We start from the raw sequence: 23,356 nt of genomic DNA, 5'->3' as shown, positions 1-23,356 counted from the left end.
CATGCAGTGAACGCTCCCTCATTCGGCCAGGGGTCTCAAATTTTGATTGGGACATGATAAACCGTTTGTGAGTGTGTGGTAAACTTCAAATACACCCCCTCAAAAAACAACATTCGCGACGTGCGCACACTAGCAAACCAATTCTCTGCCGCTCGGTGAGATACGGACTGTAATGTTTCGTTGGCGGGGGGGGTGGGCACCCGGGGGGTGGGCACCCGCGCCCTTTGACACAGGTGAGGGGGGGGGGGGACACAGGAGCACCCTTTGACACAGGAACTTGGTAGTGTTGTAGTGGTGTAGCCTATTCCTGAGGGCTTTTATGGAAAAACAAACGTGGGAAGAACTTCCAGTATGAGACTTCCAGTAAAATGCTCTCATTGGTTATAATGCGTTTTACTTTACGGAGCGGTGTTTTTGAACAGTTTTCTTCTACCCCTTTTCTAAGCGATCATTCACCCTAATTGCATTGAAAAAATGTCTTGCATGCCTTGGGAGCTCATTGCGCTTGGTGCAATTATACTAACAAGTACAAGTTGAATCTGTGACTACAACGGCACTGTTTTTTAACTGTCATAGATTACAGTATTTTCTGCACTATAAGGCACACTGGATTATAAAGTGCACCTTCATTGAACTTTTTTATTTTTTTTATATATACATATGAGTGTTAGGTTACGGATTCTAGTTATTGATCTGACTCCAAATTGCGATCAACACTTAACACATAAATTGCTATGTCCTAATCCACACACTGGCGCACCTAACAATTTTGCGAGTTCGTTCTGTCAAAGAGAAGACCAGTAGATCAATTAGACCAAATTTACCAATTATTTCTTCCTGACAAAGCGCACTAATACAGGCCTGGGTCCCGGGTCCCTCACACTAAAACTCGTGCGTTTTTGTGACCACCAAAAGACGACACATTCTTCCGGGTTGCCCAGTTTTAAAGAAACACAATATGAATATTAAAGCATGCAAAATATTGTGAGATGATTGGGCGATGGCCATCTCCTCTCCGGTCCAGGTGTCGCTGAGGTCAGACGGTTGGGTTTTCCCCTCGAAGGCCGGTCTCATAGACGTGCTGTTGTTCTCGTTCCTCACCGACCTTGAGACGGTCTCCTCCGGTACTCCCTATCCGGGCCTATTCCACAACACTTCGAAGAAAACAAGTTCATGCAGTTTGCCTGCACATTCCTCGGCCCCCACCAATCCACACGAGCACTCCAATACTAGATATGAATATGATTATAAGTTTAACACAACCTTAAAAAATATGTTTGCAAACTCCCGAAAGCACATTTTCCTTTATTCCCTCTCATGACCTCATTTATGAGGTCATCACCCGTTACTCTAGCAAACAGCTACCAGCGCGCTGTCGATCCTTCCTTCCCCCCGCTGCTCATGTTGAGTCACCAGGGTATATTGGCCCATCGGTGGCAACGGGCCAACGGTTTTCTCGATCAACCGGACAGTGAGTGACCTAATACATGGAATACAATAACAACTGCATAAAATCATAACTGTAGTAAAAATAGCCACAGCAACAAGCACAGACATGATGAGGCTTTTCTAGCTTCCGGAAGTTTTTATCCAATCAGACCAAATATCGGTGTGTACACCTGAATGATCTTTCATCTTTTTGTTCAGTGTCCTTAGTCCTTCCAACGCCCTGGTCAGTCGGCCTCCTGGTGCCGTGTTGTTTGGGATGAAAGTACAACATGCATCACCAAACATTCCACACACACCATGTTCCTTAGTCAATAGCCTGTCCAACGCAATTCTATTTTGGAACGCCATTAACGACGTTGCAGCCAATTGTTCATGAACTGCGACAAATGATTCAGCTGTATAATTACCCAGTCGTTGGACATTGTAATGAAAGTAATTAGTACGGTCTACATTTTTATTGGGAGTGATCCATAGGAAGATACTTTCGAATCCCGAGAACACTTGATTAACGAGTTTATACTTATCTGGCACACCCCGGGGCACTCCTATAGTGTCAATATATGTTGGATCGTCGTCGCTCAACCACTGGGGCAAAACGTCTCTTTTGCTTGCTTCAGGAGCCCCGCCAGTGGGGACTCCAGGTTCCAATTGAGATTCTGTATTTCAATGGGGACAACCACCACGGGCATTATCAACGACACGAGGGCACAGATACCTGATGCATTCTTCGGCAAGCGATCCTATAATTTGTCATCTCCACACCACAACCAGATGTCACTGGTCTTCCTCTGCTCCTTCCATCACTGCTGGGTGAATTCTGGCATGTCCTGTTAAAGCTTGAAAGCAAGTGAATTTGGAAAAAAAATTGTATATCACAATTACACATTGAAACCTACTCACCCATTTCTATTTTACCACTCCCCCTTTGACACATTCACCCAATGTGTCATTACGTATCAAAAGGAACCTGCAAAGCGTCCCCTCTCATCACCACACTCATTGTAGACAGGCCCACGGAACCTCTAGTTACCATCTGGGCCCCGGGACCATCACCCCAAGTCCTTGAAACTTGACTGTCCACCACACACACTCGGCAACACAAACAAAAATCATCGCACTCCTGTCAGTGAGCTTATAGCTCGGCTGACAGCGGACATTTGTACACACAAAAACAGACATCAAGTATCAAAATAAAAACAGTCATAAAATGAATCCTGGCGCCCGCGGATCATGTCCTGAAAACCACGTCATCAACAAGTTCATCATAAAAACCAAAAGGGCAAGGGTTAACATATTCTTGTAAATCCAACACAAACTTTCCACGAATGCAATCGACAACCTGCAAAAAGGAAAACAAGTTACGCAAGCAACGCGCAATCCGCTCCTTAGCTGGTGGCTGATGCTGCAAAAAAAATCAAGTCACACAGAAAAACAAAGCAGAGCGTGCTATTGTCGCAAACACGTTCAAGCGTCAAACAATTGGTCACTGTCCACCTAGTCCGTCACCCAGTCGGGTGAGCTCAAAGTCGTCACACGTCAAATCGTCCAAAGTCTTGCTGTTCGATACTAGTTCTGTCTTGTCTGACCATATCACTGAAATGGGCCTTCTCCATCGCACCGTTTTGTTGTCGATGGTGCCCCTGATTGATCATTGAGCCATGGTTCCGGTCAGAACTCATCACTTACCAGTTCCAGACCCTCCAGTCTGTACCACCCCTTCAGGTGAGAGGAATTTTATCCTCAATTGCAAACACATCACCCCAACTTCAGACCTCTCTGGCCAATCATACTGCGCACACACAGTCATAGATGATCTCATGCGCACGCACCCATCCACACACTCGCAGACACACACATCCGTCTCTATCACTCAGCTCTCCTCCCACACTAAGCAAAGTTAGTATGTTAGTGTGCAGGCAAACATTGACTCCTAATAGTAACTCTTCACATTTGGACATACTTGTCAACATGACCTATTGTAAAATCTCCAATTCAATTTTCCATAAACTCACCCATCAGATTCATCGCAAATTGTCATATATGTCTATCTGGGGGGGGACGACTGTGGGACCCGCGTGTCAGGGGAGCCTCCATAACCTCAGATTGCTCCTACAAACTCGATCTCTATTAATTATCCTAATTAAATTCAATAAAGATGGGTCCGACTATTCCCTCTGGATTTTTACGTCATCATTTGGCTCTCCCCCTTTTTCCTGTTGTCTAGCTCAAATATGTTTCTCAGTCTGCTTCTCTTTATTGCCCCTCTTGGCGAGTCTAACTCCCCCCTTTTTCTCTTCCTAAAAATCCTGCCTGTCACACCATCCAGCACCTCTCCCTAGAATGGGCAGTTTTTAATGTAATTTACGTCATTGCTGTCCAGATCTTGTATCCTCAATCTCCCTTGCTGTCAATCCCTGTTAAAATGCCAAAATGCCCCTCTTCCTCTTGACTGAATCCACTTTAGTCCAAATGTCCTATTCTAAAATGTATCTAACTCAACTTCTACTTCTTAAGCCTGACGAGCCAAAATATCAGATCTCGCTCTTGTTTCTTACCGTTTTAGCCTATTTGTTTTATCTAAATCTGTTCAATCTCTGACTATGATGCTTTTCTCTGTAGCTCTACGCATTATTCAATTTTTTATCAAATCTCCTCAGTTCTGTCAAACTCAGTGCACAATGAAGCTCCTGTCCACCTTGACCCAAGCTCCACCCAGTTTGGTAACGCCACAGCAAGGAGTGCGATTTGGCCGTCGGACACTTCCAACACCCCTGCGTCCCAGAGGCCACACAGAGTGTCTTCCAAGCCTTGGTCCGCCTCTTTCGGCCAACGATATTGAGGCCGTTTGATAGGCTGCGTTCCAGGTTTACATATGTGCAGCCAAACTAGCTGCGGTGAGGGGGAGTGGTCACTGTCTATTGCATATGTGTGGTTCACTGTGATTGCCTCCCGTAAGGTTTACCTGTATGTCAATCAAGCGATGGGATGGATTCTAGCCTATGGAAAAAAAAAAATAATTAAATGTCATGCGATCGAACAGTAGTCGCTTACTTCGGTGACGACCCTGACCACGGTTGCCGTAATGCTGAAAGCAATGCGACCTTTTAATTTACTAGTCGTGCTGAAACGTACTGAAAGATTTTGGCAGACTGCTGTGTACAACCAGTATGGATCAACAAATTCAGCAATTGATTCATATATAAGGCGCTCTGCATTATAAGCGAACTGTGGTTTTTTGAGTAAATTATCAACTTTTAAGTGCGCCCTAAAATTCGGAAAATACGGTAAATTAAACATTGTCGGTGCAACCCAGGCTTACACAAGTTGCCATTCATATGAAGTGTAGATAGATAATAGAAATAGAAGCTTATGACTTCTTCTTTGGCCATTATTTGTTGTCCTTGTTTTACATCTTGATATTTTTGCATTCAGTTTTAAAATTCTCCAATAAGGTTTTAAAATTTTGCTTCAAGCTTGAGTGATACTTTTGGTTAGAAGGGTTCAAACCAAGTGAAACATTTAAAATAATGTCTGCTGTGCATGGTGCAACATGTTTAAGTAGGCCTATTCAATTGATCAAATTTTACAAAAGTACTACTCCAAACATGCCTAAATACGTTAAATAAATGCTGTTCCCTAATCTTGATTTCAAAATTGAACAAAATAATCATGATTATGATTTTAGTCAAAAGTGAGCAGCCCTACCTCAGCAAGTCACTATATACATTATATTGAATGGCGCTGGTATTTAAACTCACATTTTAAATGCATTGCGAATGCAGAACACCATTTTTCATTTCTGAGTGCCAGGTCCTCAATACTGACATGTTTCTACTTGCAATTTGTTATCACCTGACCAAAGACGCCAAGAATATTTCTGCGACTATGTAGCCATCGTTTACTAAAAAGAGCTCTCAGGTGCTGCCAGGTCAGCCACCATCCGGTGAGGGTGACCCCATCACCATATCCACTCAGCAGTTCTGTCTCCTGAACTTCTGTAAGAACACATTACAATTCAATGTAATTCGGGGTTTTTTTGTGCAGAAATACTACTATGTAAGCAAGGTGGTGGCAATTACTGTATGTCTTCATACAACCACAGAATGAACATCCAATTAGATTTTACTGTTTTCATATCGATGCTGCTAACTGCATCGCTAGTATCACTATTAACCCTTGATGTCTCCTCTCAACTTAATACATTCATGTATAGATGGAACGACAATGTTAAATACATGTTGGATACCACTTAAACATTTCAACATCAATAAAGCATGTTTTCACAATAGTCAACATAACAGATAATCCACGTTAGCCATAATAATGGGTTCTTCTAACTTTAACATATATAGTGATATTGTTCAAACTGTTACAGATTAAAATTATGCCAACAGCATCTCGTGAAATTTGGAATTACTACTCTAACACCATCTCCTGGTGAAATTTGGAATTACTACATGTTTTAGGATTGCCAAATAGCCTGGGGCAAATCCAATACCCAACTACGTACCATCCGAACCTCCATGCCACTTGACAGTGTTTCTTCAAGCCCTCTGATATGACCCAATAGCAGTAGCAATATTATTTGTATTGACAGCAATATTGTTAATGCCATCTCATGAAACATTTTTATCATTTAACTTTTTACATACACACACCGGCTGAGACGCGCCAAACGGACACCCTTTTTGGGAGAAATAGGGGCGCGCCTTTTGCAAATTCGTGCGCTGCAGGCATATTGTCACGGATCGGATGGAACATGGAGCAGGGCGACCAAGTGCAGCTTGGACCAGGGTTTATTGAGGGAAAAGGGAAGTGGAACGAGGCATTGAGGAAAGCAGACGAGAACTGGCAAACTAATAACATGGCAGACTGACCGACAGGGATGGCAAACAAAACCAGACTCGAAACAGACAGGAACCACAGGGACAGCAAACGGGACGACAGCGACGATCCGACAGGGAGTGAGGGGCAGACAGGACTTATATACACGACAGGTAACGAGAGGCAGGTGGGAATAATCACACTGATCATGGGCACACAGGAGGGGAGGGGCGAGCACACAGACACACGAACAGAACTATGAAACGATCGGGGACGAGTCCTGACACATATGCTGCTATTAAGGGGGAATTCTGATTCATCAACATGTGCACACGAGTGCAGAGATTTTCCGTATATGCTAAATTTGTATAAATATTCCTATGCGTGTATGAGTAAATGAGGCCCAAAGTGAGTGTAAATGGTTAGGGTTAGGGTTAGGGTTAGGGTCTGCACAGGTAGCATATATGCAGGGTTGCAGGGGTCGTGCATACAATTTTAGTGTGGTTTTCAAAAGAGTACAATAGGTTATTGTTTAATATAGCCCAGTGGTCCCTGAGGACCGCGTGAGTCGCCCGCAGGGCTGTTCTAAAATTAGCTCAAATAGCAGCACTTATCTGCATCTATTTATTTTATTTTTGCTATTCTTGTTTAAATCACACTGACAAGTGAACTGGAAATGACAATAACACAAATAAATTGCTAAATTGAGCAATTTGGCTATTTCAGAAGTGTGTCAAACTGGTAGCTCCTTGCCTTAATCAGTACCTAGGAAGTAGCCCTAGGTTTAAGAAAGGTTGATGACCCCTGATATAGACCATTAAATGAATTATGTGGCTCATTTTCCCTGACCCACCAAAGTCATGGATGAATTGAAGATTTAGAGCACACCTGGACAGAGTAATTTGTACGGATGGGTATTGATACTAATTTCCTGAATCAACAATATTTCTTAAATATCAAGGAAATGTTTAAAAAGTCTGGAACCATTAATTGAAATATGCAGCAGCAGTAACTGGTCAAAATAAAAAAAAATGTTTTATCACCTAAGTACAAGAACTTTTGACCTATGCCATAAGTGCAACTGTGGAGGGTTTAATGAGCAATATCGGTACGCGCACATGCACACACACCTATCCCAGGCTCTTCATGTTGCCTCCGTTCCCTCTGCTGTGTTTGGGATTGTTGCTCTAGTTCCACTTCAATTTCACTTTCCTCCGCCAGTTGTAGAAAGATCTGGACAATGTATGACTCTTTCACATATTTAAATAGTACATCAAAGGTGTAAGGGTATATGGAAGCTTTTGAGAAAAATCTTGTGAAAAACCTATGTGTTTTTATGTGGGCAGAGATTTGCTTACTTCCTCCAGTTTACAGTCAGACAAGCCATAGCTGGTAATTCCAATCTCACTGAGATTATTTTCCAGTTCAGACAGAAGGCCAGCTAGGCGGCCGTCCTTGGAGGCTTCCTGTGGTAGTCTGATCACTGCTTCATGCGCTGAGTCATCCATAAGCCTGGCACTTGGACAGTGGCGCTGTGCCAGAGATAGCAGCGCTCTCATGGCTACCACATGAAATGCCAATCAGCACATACTCATAAAATGCTAATCAATAATACTCAAACTGTGCCTGTATGATCATCTGAAATTTACTTTTTAAACATGTCTCTCGTGTTAGATTTACATAAAACACTCACGTGAGCATTTGTCCACATTGGTATCCAGACTGGATGGGTCTACATTCCCTAATGAATCACTGTCCTGAAACATATTACATTTGCGCTGATTTGGTATCTTGAATCTTTCAGAGCTAAAAAAAAAACCATGAGCTATCTTCAAGACCCTGTAAAGTAAATTGTTCTGATATACATGTTTGGATAAAACTGCTGAAAATGTGCAAAAAGAGAACTGTCTCGTACTCCATTGTGAAGCTACAAGGTAAACTGCTCATGTTTCAGTTTTCTGGATTTTTTGGGCATTGCTAAAAGGGCACCCATCTGTTTGGATCAGTGACTATGACCCATTTCGACCACAATAATGTGTGGTTGGATATGTTATGCTAAGATAGCTAAAATGCATCTTCCCTGGACATCACAATGCAACTGTCAGTTTGTCAATATTTAAATGCCCAAGTGTTACTTGTGTTATTCATAGTAAACCTAATGCATTGTGGATACTGTATACTGGTTTATCTAGAACATTTTAGTGGAGTAGCCCCCAAGATAAAACCCATGTTAGAACATTTGCATTCACCTGTAATCTCGCATACCAGCAAACCTGGCCTTTAAAAATCTCTCGTCCGGCCCTGATGCATTGTGTTGGTTTTGTTCATTTAACAAGGTGATGTTCATGCACGGCTCATTTTGTGCATCAGTAAAAAACTTCTGAATTTGAAGAAAAAAAAAATTCACTAAAGAAGGCTTCGGTGAATGCGCCTATGAAACTGGTGGGGTTCGGTACCTCCAACAAGGTTAAGAACCACTGCTTTAGAGGGACTTGAAGGTAATCTGTTTGAAGAGAATTATACTTCTAAATTGACTTTTAAGTACTAAAATAAAAAAATTAAGTGGTGAGAGAATGCAAGGTAGGATAATTGTGTTCGTGCCTTTTTGACCACCGTTAGGGAATAGCCAGATCCCAGTTTGGACTTAAGAAAAAGCGATGAGCCACAGCAGTACAGCTTTCCCTGGGAGATGATGGCAATACGATCACTAAGTAGTTCTGCCTCGTCCATGTAGTGCGTACAGAGCAATATGGTTTGGTCTGAAAGACAAAAAAAATGCATTCATTGTCATATGGTTAGCATGAATGGAACTAAGATACCTCGAGCATTCTTACTCGACCCAAAAATTCACCAACAAAAATTTTTTTAATAATTGAACTGATGTTATGCCATCTTGAAGAGCAAAAGAATGATAGTATGCACCTCAAACTGATAATTTGAGCAAAAGAATGATAGTATGCACCTCAAACTGACAATCTAAATTCACCTTTGCGATATTTCAGGAACAAATCCCAAATGCGCCGACGGGAGAATGGGTACACCCCTGATGTAGGCTCATCCAAAATCACTACCTTGGTGCTTCCGACAAATGTAAGCATCACCGAGAGATTCCTCTTCATTCCCCCTGTTAGGATATAAAAGGGGATTTTGCAATTTCCCCCAAAAAATAACTGATTTGTTGAAGCAGTCAGACATACATGATTAAAATTTCCGGTTGATTGGTTGTTTTTTTTCTGCCGCAGAGGTTTCTTGAAAATCAAATTAGAGACGGATATGGTGGCAGAGAGGACAACATTCTTTACAGATCGTTTTACTCGTGCCGCTGTCAGCTCATTCTGTAGTTTTGACATTTGATCAAATGGCAATCTCTCATTTCAACTTTTGGCTTTGTAGAACAAGATTTTCCTCCCGTAATTGTTACCATAATAGAAACTTATGAGCTTACCAGAGAGTTTTTTTACTTGTTCGTGACGTTTATCAACAAGTCCGACTTCATCAAGCCAACACTCCAGGTCAGACATAACCTCTTCTTCAGACATACCCTTCAGTCATCCATAAAACCGTACATGCTCCTCCACTGTTAGACTGCAGCAAAGAGAGAGAGGCAATGTGACGATGACAGTTATTAAACATTGCTGCTCATAACCATAAATTTGCAAGGTGACTAAAACAAGGTGACTAAAACATGTAACAGTTGAACATGTGGATTCAAACCTTTACAGGTAAAAGGACTTTGAACTTATGTTCAACGTTCAAATTTCACTTGGACAGCCATTATTTGTAACTTTTTGCCATTAGTTCCGCTTCTTCTTGAACAAAAGGGCCTGCCTTTCTACTTCCTTGCATTTGGGGCCTCCTCTCCTTGCAATTCACAACTGTCTCCACGTGATTACCATTAATCAGTGACGTCACATTGATCTGTGAACTCTGTCCTTTTTTTTCAACCGACTTCTCAACTTGAACCTGCCACTTTGAAGGCGTGTTCTTGTGCACTTTTCCAAGTTGGAAGTTCCAAGTCTGACATCCCACTTTCCTCGAATGTATTGTGATGGTGCAAGAGTATTTTTTAAATTATGGGATTCATTAGCATAGTAGACACAAGACAATCTTTACGCATCAAACAATACATTGTGTTGTGGACAAACTCCTAGGGTCTTTCGGATGATGTCCATGTTGCAACGGATGTCCATTCCATTGATGTACGCCGTCCCCGAGGTGGGTGGGAACAGACCAGTCAATATAGATCTGACACATGCACACGCACACACCCCCAACACACACACATGCACAGTTTTGTCATTAGTATACATGTCATATTAAAATGGAATTATCTAAATAGCATTTAGCAATATGAAAGTAACTGTGTAACAAGTACAAAGTAAATACAACTGAAATTTAAGTATTTGTGTCACAGGCAGTAATGGAGCAGGGCGACCAAATGTAGCTTGGACCAGGGTTTATTGAGGGAAAAGGGTGGTAGAGGAGAGGATGAGGGGAACAAACAAGCAGGAGAACATGGCAGGAACAAACTTGGAAAAACAGGGGGGCAAACTAATAGGACGGGCTAACAAAACAACAACGGGACTGACCGACAGGGGTGGCTGTTAGGGTTTACAGATTATCTTGATCGTATGATTATGTTGGAATGTAGACTAGAATTATTAACTTTGTTTAAACCTTTTACCATTCCTTGACTCTGAAAAGTTTAACCATTCAGTTGTTGAAACTTTCCAAATGGTGTGGAAACATTCTTGCTTAGTTAGTTATCTAAAATGCTCCACTAGTTCCTGTTTCCACGACCTTGTAAAACAATGAGCTGGGACCCTCCGCACTGATTAACCAGTTGCTGAGGTGACCACCAAACATGTCCAATGTCACCCCCACCCTACTTGTTCTCAATAAATATGCTCTTGCAAGAGACCAAAGGCAGACTTTGTTCGAACATTGCTGTACCTACAGTAACGAGCAAATTCTCCACTTGCAAGTGCTTAAAGGGCATACTGTCTCCCGTGTGGTTCTTGCAAAATAAGTTAGAGTGAGCACCACTCTAACAGTGGCTAACAGAAACAGAACTGAGGCAGGGTAACAAGAGGAACCGACAAACTAACAGAGGCAGAATAACAGGAAGAACCGAGGAACTAACAGAACAATCCGACCGAGAGTGACACGCAGACAGGACTTAAATACAAGACAAGTAACGAGACGCAGGTGACGATTACACTGATTATGGGGGGCAAGTGCAGGGACGCGAACGGAAACCATGACAACACTGAGGAACACACAAGGAAACAATTGGAGACGGGACGTGACAATTTTGGCATTAGATAATGGAAAAAGGGACATAGCTGCAGCTTTAACTGAGACAAACATTTGTGAAACATTGCAAACCTCAATCTGCTAGTACATGGCAGTAGTTTTTCCTTCTCCATTATGACCCAGAAATGAGGTGATCTGTCCCTCATAGAAGTTCATGTTGAGGTGGTTGACAGCCATCATGTCTCCTCTCTTGTAGATTTCACCAGGTTTTTTATGCTGATACCAAGCACCAGGTCACTTGGATCTGCCTCAACGCAATCTAAATTCACAAAAAAAAAAAATGCTATGAAGAGACTATCAACTGCTATATCAACAAACTACACCAATGTTAAAATGACCATACAATAATTTAAATATAGTATGCCCTGATTTTTGTCCCTGAAGATCACACACTGACAAAATCATAACATAGGTCAAAATGAGTCTGTGACCTTAAAGTGTACACGAGGAGGTCCTAGATGTGGTGTACCCCATGTCTGTGTCTAGTCTTATATTTGCCAAAATAATCCCCCTCTCTATCATTTAATACACGGCGTCATGTTGGAATGGATCATGTCATGATGTTAATCCACCACTTGCAATTGAGTGGATTGCTAGATTGCTTGTCAATGGATGGAAATCTTTCTTTGTGTGGGTGCATGTGCGTGCGTCCGTTCACAACTGCCATCCCAGGTAAAATTGCTGAGGTGTCAATTACATTACAATCGATTATAACAGAGTCGTGTTATTAAAAAACAAATTTCAAATTACCATATTTTCTGCACTATAAAGCACACTGGATTATAAAGCACACTTTCATTGAATTTATTTTATAAATTACTTCATATATAGGGCGCACCGGATTAAAAGGCGCATAGAAAAGAAAGCTACAGCATCAAACAGGTTGACTAGGGTTGCGGTATGCATCCACTAGATGGTGCTGTGCTAAAGGGAATGTCAACCCAGTCAATGAGGTAAAGTCCAACTCCCTTTCCGTATGAAAGTGATACGGTTTAGCTTCTTACTTGGTCCGGCAACCCCACCCATTTTTTTTTTTTTATTGTCATGAACTTTCTTTAGTTGAAAAGAAAGAAGCGAGTGCGTGCGTTGATGCGTAATGCGTTGATTAGCTTGTTAGCTTTGGTGAAGGGCTTGTTTATGTGCTGCGGTGAGGAATGGCGGTTCACTGTGACTGCCTCCTGACAGGCTTACTTGTATGTCAATCAAGTGATGGGATGGATTCTAGCCTATACAAAGAATGTTGTCTTTTTAAATGTCATGCGATCGACCAGTCGTAGCTTACTTCAGTGACGCATCTGACCACGGTTGCCATAATGCTGAAAGCGATGCAACCTTGTAATTCACTAGTCATACTAAAACATACTGAAATATTTTGGCAGAGGGCTGTGTACAACCAGTATGGATCAACAAAGTCATCAATTGATCTATATATAAGGCGTTCTGCATTATAAGGCACACTGTTGTTTTTTGAGTAAATTTTGAGTAAAAAGCTCAGTAGCCAAGTGGTAGAGTGTCCGCCCTGAGACTGGCCGGGTCATACCAAAGACTATGAAAATGGGACTTGTTTCCTTGGAATTGGGGGGTTTGATCACCAAATGATTCCCGAGCGCGGCATCGCTACTGCTCCCCTCTCCCCGAGGGGATAGATCAAAATCACAGGGGGATGGGTTAAATGCAGAGGACACATTTCACCACTCCCAGATGTGTGTGACGATCATTGGGACTTTAACTTTAAGTTTTTAAGTGGACCTTATAGTGCGGAAAATATGGTATACTTTTGGACAAAAGCCAGTTTGTAACAATTGGCTCCCACCTGAACCATTAACTAATTTCCCCTTAAATGACGCAATTATAGCTTAATACAAATGATCATTATAATTATAGTAAAACACAATACGTATATAAATGTGTTTATAGTACACTGTATTTTTATTGCTTGATGGCTGCACAATGCTGTCTCACTTGCTACTACCCAAAAATCTACCGTAATTTCCGGACTATAAGTCGCGTTTTTTTTCATAGTTTGGGTGGGGGGGCGACTTATACTCAGGAGCGACTTATATATGTTTTTTTTCACAAATTTTTACTTGATCATTAAGACATCACTTACAAGTATAGTTGACCACTTCCCATGTTATTTTTAGTATAGTTGATCACTTCACATGCTTTTATATCTTTATCTTGAACATATTCAAAACATAAAAAATAGAGAAAACATCAAATAAAGCAATTAACACTTTAAAGCACCATATCCAAGTCCACTGTCTGCTGTATGTACACTTGCTCCATTTTTGCTCCTATTATATTTATTATTATTAATAATTATTATTTGTTTATTTATCATTTATTCAACACTCTTATTTATTCATTGTTTGTGCCTTCTTGTTTTTTTTTGTGTTGCTTGTATGCACATGTGTACTATCTCACCAAGGGATAGTGGAAACGTAATTTCAATCTCTTTGCGTGTCTTAGTATATAAAAAAAAAAAAAAAAAAATCAACGATAAAGCAGACTTTGACTTTGATAAAACAACCAAAAAAAAATTATATTTTCAGACGAAACTGGATGAGGGCGCTCTAAATTTCACCGTTGGCCGTGACTCATCAACTGGGTGGGCTTAAGAAAAATGGCACCAAAGAGAAACTCATATTTTGCACGTTCCAAACTTCAAGTTGTAAAATATGCAGCTGAAAACAGTAATCGAGCAGCAGAAAGAAAGTTTGGAGAACCGTGATGTACCAATGGATTACTATTTCAAGTGACGTCAGTAGCGCGGCGCGGCAGTTGTTTACATACAAACGTGCCCACACAAGGACATCATTAGCGGTGATCATTTCTAAGTGACACGGAGGACAAAGAGTTTGAAGGAATTAAGGATTTGGAGTGACATAGAAGGTTTGAAAAACTATTATGGCTTTTACGCACGCCCGGTCCTACTCTACTGAGTCGGGGGCCGGCGCTCGGCCGAGTGGTTGTCCGCGAACGGTGCGCGGGGCTCGGACATGGCCATTACGCACGCCCGGTCTGTCTGGAAGTCCACGCCGCCACACGCTTGGAAGTTTGTTTTGTTTAATAAAGAGCCGTTTACCAAACCCACGTCTATCTTTGTACTTTGTTAACGCTACAATATAGTTATATAGTAGATCTGTGGAATAAAGACGAGGCTGACGTCAGGGCGCACGCGCGGCGATGTTGACAAAGGACGAGGAATTTGATCGATGGATTTAATGGAATTAAAATGCACGGATGGTTTGATAATATTATTGGCTTGTATTATAGTTATTTGAAATATAGTTCATCTATCGTTATATGAGCCTGTGGAATATAAATGCAAGCGTCCTCACCGTGCGCACCCATTGTTGACAAAGAACGATCGATGGATTTAATGAATTGAAGTGACACCGATGGTTTTATAAACATGTTATTCATGTAATAGTTGTCCTTAATCACTCTATATGTTACGTCAGGCCCGTTCTCAGCTCTTTGTTTGTGTTTGTCACGTTAGCATACCTATCGTTTAGCCTGTTGTTGCTATTTAATGAATTGGAGTGACACCGGTGGTTTTATAAACATGTTATTCATGTAATAGTTGTCCTTAATCACTCTATATGTTACGTCAGGCCCGTTCTCAGCTCTTTGTTTGAGTTTGTCACGTTAGCATACCTATCGTTTAGCCTGTTGTTGCTATTTAATGAATTGGAGTGACACCGATGGTTTTATAAACATGTTATTCATGTAATAGTTGTCCTTAATCACTCTATATGTTACGTCAGGCCCGTTCTCAGCTCTTTGTTTGAGTTTGTCACGTTAGCATACCTATCGTTTAGCCTGTTGTTGCTATTTAATGAATTGGAGTGACACTGATGGTTTTATAAACATGTTATTTATGTAATAGTTGTCCTTAATCACTCTATATATTACGTCAGGCCCGTTCTCAGCTCTTTGTTTGTGTTTGTCACGTTAGCATACCTATCGTTTAGCCTGTTGTTGCTATCGTTTAGCCTGTTGTTGCTCGTTCATGACTGTTTTTCGTGTGGGATTTTGTCGAATAAATTGCCCCCAAAATGCGACTTATACTCCGGAGCGACTTATATATCTTTTTTTTCACTTTTTGGGGCATTTTATGGCTGGTGCGACTTATACTCCGGAGCGACTTATAGTCCGGAAAATACGGTACTTTTAACGTGTGAATTATGTGCCTTTTAACTGGCTCATATTTAGGACCTCACTACATTGTGCAACTGTCTAACCTGTGGCCGAAACTTCAGCTGTGTCTGGCTCATATTTCTGAGCTCACTGTATTGTGCAGCTGTCTAACCCAGACATGGGCAAACTACGGCCCGCGGGCCACATCAGGCCCACGGGGCTGTTTAATCCGGCCCGCCAAACCTGAATAAATTGTATTGTTAAACTTTTTCTTTGGTCATTTTCCCTGCAATTACCATGTTTACCCAATAGATGGGGAAGCGCCGGCCCGGGCATTTACTCCCGGAAGCCGTGTCAGAAAGCTCGGTGCACAGTCATAAGTGTGTGTACGTACTAAGTAGTACGGACCCGGCGCACTCCGCGCTCTATTTCCATCAGTGCCGAATTTTGAGTGTGGGCTGTGACGTCAGCATTCACGTAATTCGCGCGCTGAGCTTTCAGATACAGTTTTAATGGCACCCACAAACCTTCCCCTGGAGTCCTTCCATTAAAATGAGTGGCCCGTGGAAAAGAAAGGTGGACACTAAGTGCCGAGTGTTTAAAAAAAGAGTGGACAATTTGGCTCGACCTTCATGTGTGAGCAGACGTTCAGCCACATGAACGTCAACAAAGCCCATCACAGATCTAGGTTAACGGACCGACACCTCGGCTCTGTCCTAAGAATCACCACAACAAATTTTACTCCAGACCATGATGCACTTGCAAAAAAGGGAGACCAACAATACTATTGATTTCTTTATTACTTTATTTAGATGTATTCTTTCACTGATTCTTCAAGATGATGTACTTGGTCAGAATGTTTGCCGTTTGATGTGATTTCGCCTCATTAGATAAACATGTTTCATAAATCTGACCTGCAGGCGCTGAAGTGATGGAAACTATTATTCATAATAACAGTGTCGTATATAATGAGAATCACTGATAGTAGTTTTTTGGTGAAATATTTTTTAATGCTGTTAATAAATGCATTTGTTTTCAAAAAGCTTTTTTTGAATATCCATGCTTTACTACCTACTAAAAGTACAAACCTTTTATGCAATGACCTTTACATGTCATTTTTATTACTTCACACAAACACTACATCCATCTGCTCCTGGTTCGGCCCCCCGGTCTAAATTCAGAACCAAATTCGGCCCGCCAGTCAAAAGGTTTGCCCACCCCTGGACCTGTGGCCAAAACTTGGGCTATCAGGAAGAGTATTAAACCCATAGACTGTGTTAGAGTCCACTAAGTTATCTGCATTAGTCAGTATGTAAGTTTAACCTTCATCCAGGTCCTTAGAAGCTGACGGAATCTGCCCGCTGACCACCACCAGAACTCCTCTCCAATAGTTGATGTCAAAGAGAAGTACCATGGCTGAGGTATGCCATATTCACCTGTAGCATACACATCATCCAGGTATGTTATTGTTACAAAACCAGAATCAAAGCAATTTTTGCCATAGTAATTAATTAGAAACAATAAAACGAAATACATGAACACTAAAATTTAAATATTCAGTTCAAGTCTGTCATTGTGCCTTTGGATACTGATGGATTGGCTTCTCAATTTGAACCCAAGTCAGCCACAAGAAGGATTTCTTCAAACAGCCAATTTGAAAATACGGTAATCGTTCGCCACTTTGTGCTTCACCTATTGTGTGGCTTCACTATTTTGCGGATTTTTATGATAATTTCATGGAAAAAAATAATTTGTGGCAAGCTGACCAGGAATGACGGAAAAAGTATTTAAATACATGCCCTCCTGATGAGCGGGTAACAAGGGACAGATGGCAGCAATGAGCGGCTTTCGCGCAGGGCGCACAGTGAGCAATGTGCTGACTAATCACAAGCGCGGGAGGCAGCAGCCAGCCACGCGCGAGGGAAAAGAATCAGCCGGTGCAGGAAGAGTTGGGACTCGAGTCACGGGACAATAGTATAGTTGTTCTTTTACTGTAAAGCAAGGGTGTCAAACTCTGGCCCGTCGGCCAAATTTGGACAAATTCTGCACCGACTGCGTGTCAATACTAAAATTACAAAGTGTCTTTACAAATAGAGATATTGCTAGCAAGTTCTATTATCTATCATTCATCTTTTTTATATATTTAACAGTTTTTACTAGTCTTTGATTTCATCAGTTTGTTGTGTACACGTTCATACATTTATTTGGGTTGACAGTCATAACCTGTTTCTACATTAATGAACGTTGGTGTACCGATGTCATGGTGTTGAAAGAGTTTTGCAGCCCTCTCCTAGAAACACTTTTCATAAACTGCCAGCCGTTCTATTCACCACGGGAGTTCTCCTCGATCGTCATGGCAGCTGTTTACATCCCACCACACGCACGTGCGAGTGAAGCCACGCAGATGCTGGCTGACCAGGTGACAGACATGGAGAAACTTCTACCAAATTCACTAATCATTGTTCTGGGTGATCTTAACAGGGCAAACCTTGCACACGAACTCCCCAGATACAGACAGCACATAACGTGTCCCACCAGAGGGGCACAGACACTGGACCACTGCTACACCGTAATTAAGGATGCATACCACTCTGTGGCTCGTGCCGCTTTAGGACTCTCGGACCACTGTCTAATTCATCTGATCCCTGCCTACAGACAGAAACTAAAAACTTCTAAGCCTGTGGTGAGGACTGTCAGGAAGTGGACAGTGGAGTCAAGGCAGGACCTCCAAGCCTGCTTTGACTGCACCGATTGGAGAGTTTTTGAAGCTGCAAATTCAGACTTGCATGAACTCACTGACACTGTCACATCATACATCAGTTTTTGTGAGGATCTGTGTGTGCAGACTAAGACCTTCTGCACGTACAACAACGACAAACCTTGGTTTACACCGAACCTTAGGAGGCTGCGCAAAGTCAAGGAGGAGGCCTACAGGAGCGGCGACCGGGACCTGTTCAAGCAGACCAGAAACACACTGAACCGAGAGGTCAGGAAAGCCAGGAGGTGTTACGGGGAGAGCCTGGAGAGACACCTCTCTGCCAATCCTGATCCCTCAACAGTGTGGAAAGGCCTGCAGAGCATCACGGGCTTCAAGAAACGAACCCCCCGTCCTGTGGCGAGCCCAAGGCTCGCTAACCAGCTAAACAGGTTCTACTGCAGGTTTGATCGGTCCTCCCACACAACGGGACCTTCTGCAGCACAATCCACATACTCACCTCCCCCCACAACTGCTCTGTCCACACCTCCATCACCGTGGTCACCGACTCTCTCTCTTGCAGAGGCCGCGCCCGCACTCCAGATTCGCGAGGAGGAAGTGCGCCAGATGTTCCGGAGACAAAAGATCAGGAAGGCACCGGGCCCAGACGGCGTGTCACCTTCCTGCTTGAAAGTCTGCGCTGAGCAGCTGGCGCCCACCTTTGCACGGATCTTCAACCGTTCCCTGGAGCTGTGTGAGGTGCCCTCGTGCTTCAAGAGCTCCACCATCGTTCCAGTGGCCAAGAAGCCCGCCATCACAGGTTTGAATGACTATAGACCTGTCGCACTGACATCTGTGGTCATGAAATCTTTCGAGAGGTTAGTGCTGAACTACCTGAAGGATGTCACAGGCCCCCTGCTGGACCCCCTCCAGTTTGCCTACCGGCAAACAGGTCGGTGGATGATGCGGTCAACATGGGACTGCACTACATCCTGCAACACCTGGACACCCCAGGAACGTACGCCAGGATCCTGTTTGTGGACTTTAGCTCGGCGTTCAACACCATCGCTCCTGACATCCTCCAACAGAAGCTCATCCAGCTCGCGGTGCCTGCCTCCGCCTGTCAGTGGATCACCAGCTTCCTGACCAACAGGAGACAGCATGTGAGGCTAGGAAGCATCACATCTGACACCCGGACCATCAATACTGGAGCCCCTCAGGGGTGCGTCCTCTCCCCACTGCTCTTCTCTCTCTATACCAACGATTTCTCCGCAGGTGACTCTCCTGAAGTATGCAGACGACACCACTCTCATCGGACTGATCCAGGACGGTGATGAGACTGCGTACAGACAGGAGGTGGAGCGGCTGGTCCACTGGTGCAGCCAAAACCACCTGGAGCTGAACCCGCTCAAGACCGTGGAGATGACAGTGGACTTCAGGCGAGGCCCTTCACCACTTTCACCCCTCACTATCCGCAGTAATACTATTCTCTCCACAAACACCTTCAAGTTCCTGGGAACCACAATCTCTCGGGACCTGAAATGGACCGGCCAAATAGACTCTGTCTGGAAGAAGGCCCAGCAGAGGCTGTACTTCCTGAGACAGCTCAGGAAGTTCAACTTGCCGCGGGAGCTGCTGAAGACCTTCTACACTGCCATCATCCAGTCTGTCCTCTGCACCTCCATCACTGTCTGGTTTGGATCGGCCTCCAAACAAGACAAGCACAGACTGCAACGGACAATAAGGACTGCAGAAAAGATAATTGGAATCAGCCTCCCATCTATCCAAGACTTGTACCTGTCCAGGACCAGGAAACGTGCAAGTAACATCTCTACAGACTCTTCTCACCCAGGTTGCAGTCTGTTTGAACTACTCCCCTCCGGACGGCATTATAGAGCTCTGTACACTAAAACCAGCAGACACAGAGAAAGCTTCTTCCCCCAGGCTGTTGCTCTGATGAACTCACACCACTCTTAGAGTCTCAGAGTCATTACTGTGCAATGCCATCCTACTCTCCACACCTTTTTTGAATTGTCTACACTGTTTGTACTATGTGTCTTCTCTGCATCCATTGCAGCCTGGTCATCCTAGAAGAGGGACCCTCCCATCTGTGGTCTCTTCTCAAGGTTTCTCATTTCCCCTAGCTGGAGTTTTGAGTTTTTCCTTGCCCTCTTGGGAGTTTAAGATCAGGGGATGTTTTGAGAATATCTGCCATTTTTCACATGTCCTGAGTGTTGTTGTTAGTCACCTAAATGTTGAACAGAGGCTGTGATTTACCGAAGTCAAATTCCTTGTTTGGCACGCTCAAACATGGCGAATAAAAACTCTTGAATCTTGAATCTTAAAAAGCTTATTTCTGCAAGAGCTTGATTCAAGATGTAAAGGCAAAGCCGGTGTCCGGTATCATATGGCGAGCAATTAAACCTCTTCTCCTTGGAAAACTGCTGCACACACCAGACACGCTTGCAGTTCAACAAGTCATGAAAGTGGTATAGAGGTCCAGACTTGAATGTAGAGACTTTAAATTTTGGTTTTAGAACAGTCAGACAAATGCGTGTATACTTTTCATATTTGAGCTCTCCCTGTCAGAAAACTGAACAATTTAATAAGCAATTGCACATATTTGATCTCCCTGTAAGACAACTGAAAAATTGATTAAGCAATTGCACATATTTGAATTTTCACCTGTCATTTCTTATAATTGAAGATGAACAAAACTTTTCAAGACCTGCAGATCTTCAGGGACCTGAATGCTTGGCTGAAGGTGGGATCAGAAATAAAACAAACAACGGAGACTAGAGTGGAGATTTCACTTCTACAGGTTCAACTCCCTATAGACAGTCTGTTCATGGAAACTCGTGTTTTATTCATGAGAAAACTCTTTTTTCTCAATTTTTAGTACCTTATAGTAACTATGTGTGTACATGGTTACTTGGTGGGGCCAGGGTTTGTTTCAGCTTCCCTACATTACTAAACTGGTCAACCAGGAACTAGAACACACATCATGGACAGCGTCAAGCATGGCACATTACTTGTCCAGTCCTACACCAGATGCGCCTGGAGAATTTTCAACGTGGCAGGACGTCTACAAAGAACTCAATTACACCATCAGCTATCTTGCACAAGTCACTGAGGTTTCCATCTTTGATTGCAATTTTCATTTATTCTTCTACTGGGAACAAGTATACATTTCAACATCTCTCATCTCCATTAGTGTTTTTTCATCAGCAAGTTAGAGGGTCTAAAGCAGGGGTGTCCAAACTTTTTGCAAGGAGGGCCAGATTTGATAAAGTGAAGTGGCCCAGACATTTTTAACTACAGAAATTTCATGCAAATACATACCGTTATGAAATAAATTTCATTGTCCCAATTGTCTTTATTTTTTTAATGGCAAAATAACCAAATATAAGCCACTCAGGCAGATGTGAACAACTTTAAAAACACAAATTCTGCCTTTCATTCATATCTGAAGAGTCAGATAACATTGAACAAACTGTATGAAATAATTTAATTTACAAGAGTTTAAAATTATTTTTGCCTCATGAACATTTTAAACAGGAGTTATAAGTAATGCAAAGTTGTCTATTATTATTAAAACTTAAAACAAGTGAATTTTGCTCTTGTCATTTAAAATATTTTTCAGAAAGTAATAGTTTGTGTCACGTCTACAGGTTCATAACTTCAACAGTATTAACATGGCCACTTCGTAATATTTAATATTAAGTAATTTTTACTTTTGATTTACTTTTGACTCACAGCCCCACGTGATGAATCGCTGTTGTGATGCCAGTTCAGCTTGGAGCTGCTTCACTTTATCAGCGCGGTCACTCCCTGTTAGCTTGTCGTATGTGTTAGCATGTTTAGTCTAGTGTCTCTTAAGGTTGAAATCCTTAAACAAGGCAACAGTCCCTTTACGAATTAGACAAACACAATTGCCTTGATTTTCAGTGAAGAAGTATTGTAATTCCCATTTCTCTTGAAAGCGGCGGCCCTCAATGTCAACTTTCCTCGTTTTCGTTGCAGTCGCCATGGCAGAAATGAGCGGAGGGGGCTCGTGCTGCCACCTTTTGGTAATAGGAGGAATTACAGTTTCAAGTTTCATGATTTTTATTTTTTTTAAATTCAGTTTGACAGTGCAGGCGGGCCATGAATAATACACTATAAGACCGAAGCTGTGGGCCGTATGAAATATGACCGGGGGCCGGATTTGGCCCGCGGGCCGGACTTTGGACATGCCTGGTCTAAAGGATGAAGATCAGCTGATCAGCAGGGCTTTAGAGCTTCTGCAGGACAGACAGTTTTTGGCAGGTGTGGTGATTGAGGTACCCAATTCTTCTGCCGAGCTGCCCCCAACATCATTTATAAGATCCGGATGGACATTAATGATGCCACCCCCACTGACAAGATGGACAGGTAGTGTGATGCTTTTTGTGCCAAATTATCACACAAGTGATAATATTCCTTCTAAATTTCACACACCCCCACAGTGTTGCTAATAACTGCCAAATTCGAATGATCAAAAAAATCTATTCATTTCGGCTTAAAAATCATAAAAACATCAGTTCTTGACCACCGGTGTCTCCTCTCTTGGGAAGCAGGTGGCATGAGTCCATATTTGGAATATCCAGTGTTAACTCCGACACTTGCTTCTTCCATGAATCGGTTGTTCTTATCCACATTGCTTTGATGTCTGGTGTTTTCTCCGTGTGATCTTGAGAGCATTTGAAATCAGGACATTGACCTTATTCTGCTGATAAAGCTCTTACACTCTGCTGGTGAGGGTTTTGATCAGCTGATCCTTCTTGGATCCTTCTCATTTTTGAGGAATTGGATCTCCTACATCCGAGCTTCTCTCCCCATCAGTTCCTTCTTCAAGAGCTTTCTGCTGATTTTTTACTTATTACAGACACTCCACCGTTGCCAGAT

At 42.6% G+C, this 23,356-nt stretch overlaps 1 protein-coding gene, 1 long non-coding RNA gene and 1 pseudogene across 5 annotated transcripts; 2 read left to right on the top strand and 1 right to left on the bottom strand.

Moving 5' to 3' along the window:
- Positions 1-688: 688 nt before the first annotated feature.
- Positions 689-15,460, bottom strand: LOC148394616 (uncharacterized). 4 transcript variants are annotated; one of them, XR_015859935.1, is made up of 7 exons: positions 14,934-15,460; positions 11,662-11,848; positions 9,719-10,518; positions 9,260-9,397; positions 7,967-9,032; positions 7,632-7,834; positions 689-7,506 (listed from the first exon to the last, which is right to left on the bottom strand). It is a non-coding gene; the product is annotated as an uncharacterized LOC148394616 (long non-coding RNA). The 4 variants fall into 4 exon arrangements; XR_015859934.1 differs by having other exon boundaries at positions 689-7,834; positions 9,719-9,858; positions 10,401-10,518; XR_015859933.1 differs by having other exon boundaries at positions 689-7,834.
- On the top strand, positions 14,181-20,845 carry LOC148394615 (uncharacterized). The gene is made up of 4 exons (XM_088383410.1): positions 14,181-14,484; positions 17,069-19,250; positions 19,331-19,593; positions 19,706-20,845. Exons 2-4 carry the CDS (start codon positions 17,996-17,998, stop codon positions 20,405-20,407), a joined length of 2,220 nt encoding a protein of 739 aa, XP_088239536.1. The 5' UTR covers positions 14,181-14,484; positions 17,069-17,995; the 3' UTR covers positions 20,408-20,845.
- Positions 20,776-22,847, top strand: LOC148394614 (phospholipid-transporting ATPase ABCA1-like; annotated as a pseudogene).
- The last annotated feature ends 509 nt before the right edge of the window (positions 22,848-23,356 follow it).

Source organism: Syngnathus floridae, chromosome 8 (genome assembly GCF_059516105.1).
Source record: "Syngnathus floridae isolate MCC-2025c chromosome 8, RoL_Sflo_1.0, whole genome shotgun sequence".
NCBI lineage: Eukaryota > Metazoa > Chordata > Actinopteri > Syngnathiformes > Syngnathidae > Syngnathus > Syngnathus floridae.
The sequence above is the reverse complement of the archived record's forward strand: the minus strand, read 5'-3'. Positions and strand labels throughout refer to the sequence as shown.

What these genes read in the sequence shown, in the direction of transcription:
- LOC148394615 (XM_088383410.1), top strand. Translation starts at nt 17,996, where the DNA reads ATGGTGTTGAAAGAGTTTTGCAGCCCTCTCCTAGAAACACTTTTCATA. An exon ending in CAAGAAGCCCGCCATCACAG is followed by an intron (nt 19,251 to 19,330) that starts GTTTGAATGACT and finishes AACTACCTGAAG; the next exon opens with GATGTCACAGGCCCCCTGCT. An exon ending in TGACCAACAGGAGACAGCAT is followed by an intron (nt 19,594 to 19,705) that starts GTGAGGCTAGGA and finishes ATTTCTCCGCAG; the next exon opens with GTGACTCTCCTGAAGTATGC.